Source organism: Phycodurus eques, chromosome 3 (assembly GCF_024500275.1).
Source record: "Phycodurus eques isolate BA_2022a chromosome 3, UOR_Pequ_1.1, whole genome shotgun sequence".
Classification (NCBI taxonomy): Eukaryota; Metazoa; Chordata; class Actinopteri; order Syngnathiformes; family Syngnathidae; genus Phycodurus; species Phycodurus eques.
In genome coordinates, this window is record NC_084527.1 from 30,073,198 (window position 1) to 30,080,178 (window position 6,981).

Below are 6,981 nucleotides of genomic sequence, written 5' to 3' on the forward strand. Positions count from 1 at the left end.
CTCATCACAAAGCAGCGGCCATGTGTGTTCTGGAAAGAACAGTGTGTTGTTCATTCATTTTGTCTTTCCTGCATCCAGGAGTATTTAGAGCTGTCTGTGCCCTTGGATCAATATTCCTCCAACTACCCTGACACTCGCAGCTCCACTTGCTCTTCGGGCGAGGACTCTGTCTTCTCCCATGATGCCGGTGCTGAGGAGCCTTGCCTTCCAAAGCTCCCTCCCCATTCTAACGGGGCAGCCATCAAGAAACGTTGATACCTCATCTCCATGGAGACATACGTTGACATTTCCTCTGCTCCCTGCCTCCTGGGGTTGTGGACTCTTCCCCTACATTCCCAGAGATGAAGCTAAGGACCACTGCTGCATGGTGAGATAGGAGCTTGGAGACACGCCAGAGAATTGGAAGGACTGCAGAGTGCAGCCATTTTCCGGTTCTAGGTGGAATTATGTTTACGGGACACTTTCTGTTATCAGGAGTGGAAGTTTGCATTGGTGTCAGCAATGGGTCTCCCATTCCCATGCAGCACAGGAGACTCAAGAACTGACTCGGATCATGTCAGGCCTTTTTTATTCATTTAGTTCATCGGGACAGCATTTTGCTTTACAGACCAAATCCAGAGCAAATACTACCAAGGAACATGCAGGACCATGGTACACTACGCCATTCACTATATCTTCTTGTAAATACGACTAGAAAAATAAAAATATGAATATATATATATATATATATATATATATATATATATATATATATATATTTACACTATACTCTTATTTTTATCACCATAATAGATTTTTCTTTTGTAAAAGGATGTTTGTTTGATCCATTCTTGAGTATAATCTGTAGGGGTGATATCACATGACAGTCTTTATTTTCCAATTTTGATTGCCCTCATTTAATATCATAACCATCCCTAGAAAATATACAGTATAGGATGTTTTCCTTTGTTTTATTATTATTATTTTTTTTACATGCGTTTCATAGTACATCATGCATATCAGTGTAACTCGATATTTGAGGGTACCGTCTCGTACCATGACAAAAATGTAAGTATGAACGTGTGTGTGGGTGAAAATGTAATTTTACACATCTCTTCCAGTGACAGCAAACGCATGGTTACATCTTCTAAAAACTGCCCTAATTAGCTTCAGTCAATGCCATGCACTTCCACTGTGCATGCATGTCATGTGATAAACCTTCTATTGTACATGCTTTAGCAGGAGTTAATCTGCTGCCAAATAACTTCTGATGAAGGGTTGCGGGACACAGCTATCCTCATAAATGGATAACATTAAATAAAATGCTTTAAAACCAAACAAAAATGACCAGAGGTTTTCCAGATTGGTCTGAAGTCCTTGAATGAGTCTCCAAGTATTAAGTATTTCATGTACATAGAGTATTTTGGTTGCCAATTCAATATCCCAGCCATTTTACCGAGGTTGCTGGGGGCTGATTAGATATGATAATGTGCTACTGACATCAGAAGATGTGTTGGTGATCGCGGGCTGCCACGGCCCGCAGTAAACGTATGATTTATGGCCGTATGAATGGCGTGGCAGGTGCTAGTGCTACACCTTCCATCAACTGCGCCAACCTTCATGCCTGTATCTGATTCTGGCTTCCTGCCACTGACTGATGCATCACCTGGCTTGCAATCTTCGTGCGGCCAGTTAAAGCTATCCACACCGTGTGGGGAGCAGTTGACCTTTTTTAAAAGCCAGCTCTTAAGAGTTTGGGTCAGTGTAGATGGTCCTTGTTGTATGTTTTAGCAGATGAGGCTGGCATGAAGTGGCACTGGGATCTTTAACTCGTTTATGCTTTAAAATCAACTGTACATGTCATAGTACATGGGCACCACCAGTGGACACGAGGAGTCAGACAACCGTGTGATGACTTCATTGTTTTTGGGGGTGAAATTTTTTCCATGCCTGGAAACGGGGACCAATAAAAGTGCCCTGTGCGTTTTGTGGTCGAGGTGGTTCTAAAGAGCTCTATATAAGAATAGGAACAACAGAAGAAATCTTGCTTTATGAGCTGCTAATGGGGCGCAGGTGCTATTAGGTGAAGGGTGTTATCACTTCGCACAGATGGCACAGGAAGAATTTGGATCGTCAGATATCATCCAGCACAGCAACAGTTAAACTGTCAAGTTAGTTGACCACCATAATCCATGTCTGTGTACTTTGTTTACTTCTTTCTTTAGAAAACAAAGTGGAAGGTGTTGCTGAAACTTTACTGTTATCAGTAATGACCGTTGGAGATGGTGACCGTCACCAATTCTGCTTCCTGAGTCAGTTTTGGCCCTGTGACAGACTGATTTGTTAGTGCAGTATTCCAATACCATTCACTTAAAGACTAAAACATTTTTTTTTATAGAGGCGACATCGTAACCTGTGATTTACCCAAATTAGCAGACATCTTAAACTTTATAAAGGTGTTTTACAACATATATCCTGAAATGGTCATCACGAAGTTTTGTTTTTTTTCCCCTCAAAATCATGCATTGGGCATGTTTCCATTGATCTATGCCAGATTTGGATGATCAATTTCTGAGAAATCTCTTGCCTTAAATAGTGACGAAAGAGCCACGTTTTTAACTCTCGGTCACCTTGCCGTTTACAGTACAAGTCCACCACAATAGCACTCGGAAATCACTCCGCAACCCCGCTCCCATTGGAGGAGCTTTTTGACGTGACCACTTCAACGCTCCAGAATCGAACATTTTTCTACCCGATGATGCGACATTCGGCGTCACATCAAAACACGGTGACGCCCCCTCAGCGCGCGCACAATGAACGGGGAAAGTCGAGGCCGTCGGACGCGTTGCCAAGTGCAGTGTGAAAAGGCCTGAAAAGAGCACGCTCAGCTGCTGCATCTCACTGGCCTGGAGACGAGTTGGCGACCCGATGGCCACTCGAGTCTCCACTGGTTGCAGAGACATCTCTGTTCGATATCTCGCCGATGTCTCCGCCAGTGAGATAGGCGCTCCAGACTCCTCTATTGTGTGAATGGCTTGCAGCCATGGACCTTCTTTCAGATAGTAGTAGGGCTATTCATCAAACAACGTTGTGATGGAAACCAGTGTATGGAAACACAATGTGTTTGAAGCAAAAGGTTCAACTTTAGTAGCTAGAAGTAGAAATAAAATAAGCTTTTCCTTTCTGTATTGAACAGCCAGAGACCGGTTTGTCGCGCTCGCCTGGCCGCCTCAGTCGGCCACCTGCTGGAATTGGCCTGGAAAGGGACCGCTGCATCCCCGCTGGCCTGCGACCGCCTCAGAGTGCGGCTTGCGGTCGGCCGTGAGCATGCGACGTTACACGAAATGTTACTGGTTTGATGTATTTTTTTTTTTAGAATGTACAGTGAATTAAAAATATGAGAGGCGATCAACTTACTTGACGACTCGTGAGAACGGTGACATGACGTTCGCGGTGGTTTTCCAAGCTCAGCCATGCGGCTGTCCACATAGGACACACATCACCGCAATACAGTAAACCCTCGTTTATCGCGTGGGTAACATTCCAGAAAAGTAAATTACGTCTGCAAAGTAGCATCCAATTATTTATTGTATTAATATAGCACATTTTCACCTTTTACATTCGTTTGTACAGCAATGTGCAAACTTGCGCATATTGATGTCACTTTGCCAGCTGCAGGAGCTTTGTAACTGTTAAGCATGCTGTTTACGAAAATGTTCGTGGTGTTGGTGTGGAGACAAAATATGGAGGACCCAAGTGCACGGAGGCAAGGCAGGAGTCTCAAGAAGGTATTTAATTTCATTATCAAAGAAGGCAAACAAGGATCATGGAAGCAAACACTAAATTAACATATAACGTGCATTAAATCTCCCTCCAATCAGCATAAGAGCAATGTGCCAGGGATTTTGAATCAACAGTTCGTCAAAATTCAGAGGTAAGGACAACAAATATACTGTAAATGCGCTGAAATTGTCATAACGAGCTGCGGCGTCCGGGCCGATCGTCAACAGGCTGGACCGGGGTAGTTGGAGTGCTGCCACCCTGGGTGGCTGCCCATACCGCCCATATCAGAAACCGCCCCTGCCTTGCAGGTAGAATGCCCATTTAATAATTAGAATTCCAGTGGTCATGATTGTTAATATTTGTATCATAGAACACATGGTTTAAATGTTGATGAGGTTAAAGATAAATGTATCAAATTTTGAAAGAATTAAAGGAAAGGCTGTGTAGTACGTAAACAGACACTAATTATGCGAAAGAATAGCTGCACACAGTATCAGCGTAGTATTCGTAGGTCCCCTGTTTGATTGGTAGATTACTCAAGGATGAAAGTCCCCTCTTTGCAATTTCTTCAAAAGCACTTTTCGAACTCATAATATGGCAAAAGGCCCTTGGACTACTTTCTGTTTCTATCCTATTTTTATTTCGAGAAAGAGAGAAGTCCTGATTAAGCAGCAGTGGTGATGTCAACCCCCTCCTCACAAATGAAACCATTATTCACGAGATCGAGGGCCAATCGTTTAGCAAAGAGGATGGAGAGTAGGCTGACCGCGGCATACGGCTGGAGCTCATGAATATCATCCTCATCCATGTGCAAGGTGAAATATATGCTGTACGTGTCTCTTTCCTTGGCCATTTCACAAATTGGGTGTTTACATAGCCAGCGTAATGGCAGGACTAGTTGATTTAAATGCCTACCTTTATGGTTCCCGTAGACCTGTTAGCCTCAAGTCATTTACAAACAATAATTTGAACAAACAAAAACACACATTCATGAACCATATCAACAGTAGGCATGATTAGTCCTAAATTTTGCTTTGTGGTTTTGGGTGTAGTTTGCGATTGGGAAGATTGGGTCCTGCGACAATCGTCGTCTTTGTGACCATTCAGGGGCACCGTCATTTTTGCGTGCATTCTGCAATGGGCAAAGTGTGCCTAAACTAGTCTGTACGTTGTAGTTTGTTTTTTAGCTTCAAGCATCACTGCTCATTTTTTAGAAGGAAGACCAGACTACGAGTACATATTTGTTCTCGATTCGAAATTTCTCCGTTGACCTCTTGAAGCAGGGATGACAGCACAACAGCGGGTTTCTTTGTTTGTGCCGTTTTGGTCAGATGTTGATGGCTCTGTCTCCACTGACAGCCTGTTGTTTGTGGGATAGCTGCCTGTGTGACAAGGCCTCAATGCCCTGCTGCCACTGCAGAACTGACATAACAGAGTTGGCGAGCACGGGGTGCAATCTGCCAATCATTTTTGGCTACGAGATATCAACATTCCTTCTTTTTAGCACGTCAACAAAACAAATAAAAGCTCAAATTGTTTTGTAACAACACTTCAGGCGTCATGCACGCCTGAACATTAAGTCCAAATATGCAATCGACGAAGATTCAATAACGTGCAATAGGAACGAATACAGTTGATTCAATAACGTGTAGTAGTGGTGTAGAAATGAACTTTCTTGTTTGTTTGTTCATTGTCACATGTAGTGGTGTGACATGCATTTGGTACCTGAGCCTTTTAAGTCTCTTAATCAACCTCTAAAGACCATCACAATTATTTCACAATTATTTAAATCATTAATACTGTACAAGAATGTAATATAAAGGCATGTGACCGTGCTATGTATGGCTCAGCTCAGAATCAATATTTATTCAACAAAATGACAAAACCAAAATATTTCAATGAAATACCTCATGTTCCCTGGAAATCCAGAATGCAGGGGCCCTGCGGGTTGGAGGGGCGTCTGGCTCTCCTGGAGGTGGAGGGGGGCGGTGGTGGCGCGTCGTGGGGTGTTTGGCTTGGGGGTGGTGGCATTGGGTCCCTGCGGCCCCCGCTGGGTGGCCGGTTGTCGGGGCGCCTCGGTGGGGCCGGCGGACCGCCATGGGTCCCTCGGTGTGGGACGTGTCCTGTCAGCCGGGCTGCTCTCGGGTGGACCCCTGGGCCTGATCCCGCCCCTCGATTGATTGGGTGGGGTTCTTAGCCGCCACGGTGCGACCACAGCAATTACAGGACACTTCTGTCAGTCTTTGTGCATGTAAAACGGTATCAATTCAATTGCATGTATCCGCAGGCACACAGCCCTTACTGCAACAAATAACTCATGAATATGCAAATCGCTTGTGTATCCCCCTCACTTATACTCTCGTCCTGTATACTTTTATAATTTACACAATTAATGCCACCACACTTCAGTTGTACAGCCAGGGTTCACGACCCTGGTCCTGCATGCTTCTCCTCCTGTTCTTGTCCTGTTCTATCTTGTCCTGTCCTTCCCTCACAGGGTGTAGCACTACAGCCCCATGCAACACTCATATTTAACGTTTCATTGTTGTAGATAGTGGAATTATTTACTTCACTCATCCTGTTTACAATTAGTGCTTTGTCTTTTGTCTTTGTTTCTTCCTCCCTTCTCGAAACTTTGTTCTATTCGAGTGATTAAGTCTGATTCTCAATAAACCTCAATTATAATACCACAGCGGAACCTTAAAAACTCCACTGTGACACAATAAAATTGTTTCGGCATAAAAGGGATACAGATTTTCCATTCTGCTTGACATAACGGCTAAACAGGACAAAAAAATAAATAGTCCACGCGTTTATCTCTCAGGCAAACACAGACACGCTGCTTTTAGCTCCTGTTATTGAGACTATTGCAATGCCCTGCTCTCTGGCCTTCCAAAAAGACTCTAATCTACAACTACACTTGACATTATATTGCCATTTATTGACGGTTATTGACATTTAGAAGAATTTCCATATTTTGATATGATAGTAGTCAGACGTGTGGACTCGAGTCACGTGACTTGGACTCGAGTCAGAGTCGAGTCACGTGACTTGGACTCGAGTCCGACTCGAGTCACATGACTTGGACTCGAGTCGCATGACTTGGACTCGAGGCCGACTCGAGTCACATGACTTGGACTCGAGGCCGACTCGAGTCATATGACTTGGACTCGAGTCCAACTCTAGTCATGAATTTGGTGACTTTACACTCGACTTGAC

The 6,981-nt window shown here is 43.9% G+C and overlaps 1 protein-coding gene across 4 annotated transcripts in view; it reads left to right on the forward strand.

Moving 5' to 3' along the window:
* Positions 1–1,323, forward strand: part of fgfr1a (fibroblast growth factor receptor 1a) — a 44,995-nt gene extending 43,672 nt beyond the window's left edge. For all 4 annotated transcript variants that reach the window (XM_061673063.1, XM_061673064.1, XM_061673065.1 and 1 more), the window contains exon 18: positions 79–1,323. In XM_061673063.1, coding sequence (XP_061529047.1) covers positions 79–255 — 177 coding nt within the window. In that variant the 3' untranslated portion in view covers positions 256–1,323. The remainder of the gene's footprint in view (positions 1–78) is intronic.
* Positions 1,324–6,981: the final 5,658 nt, after the last annotated feature.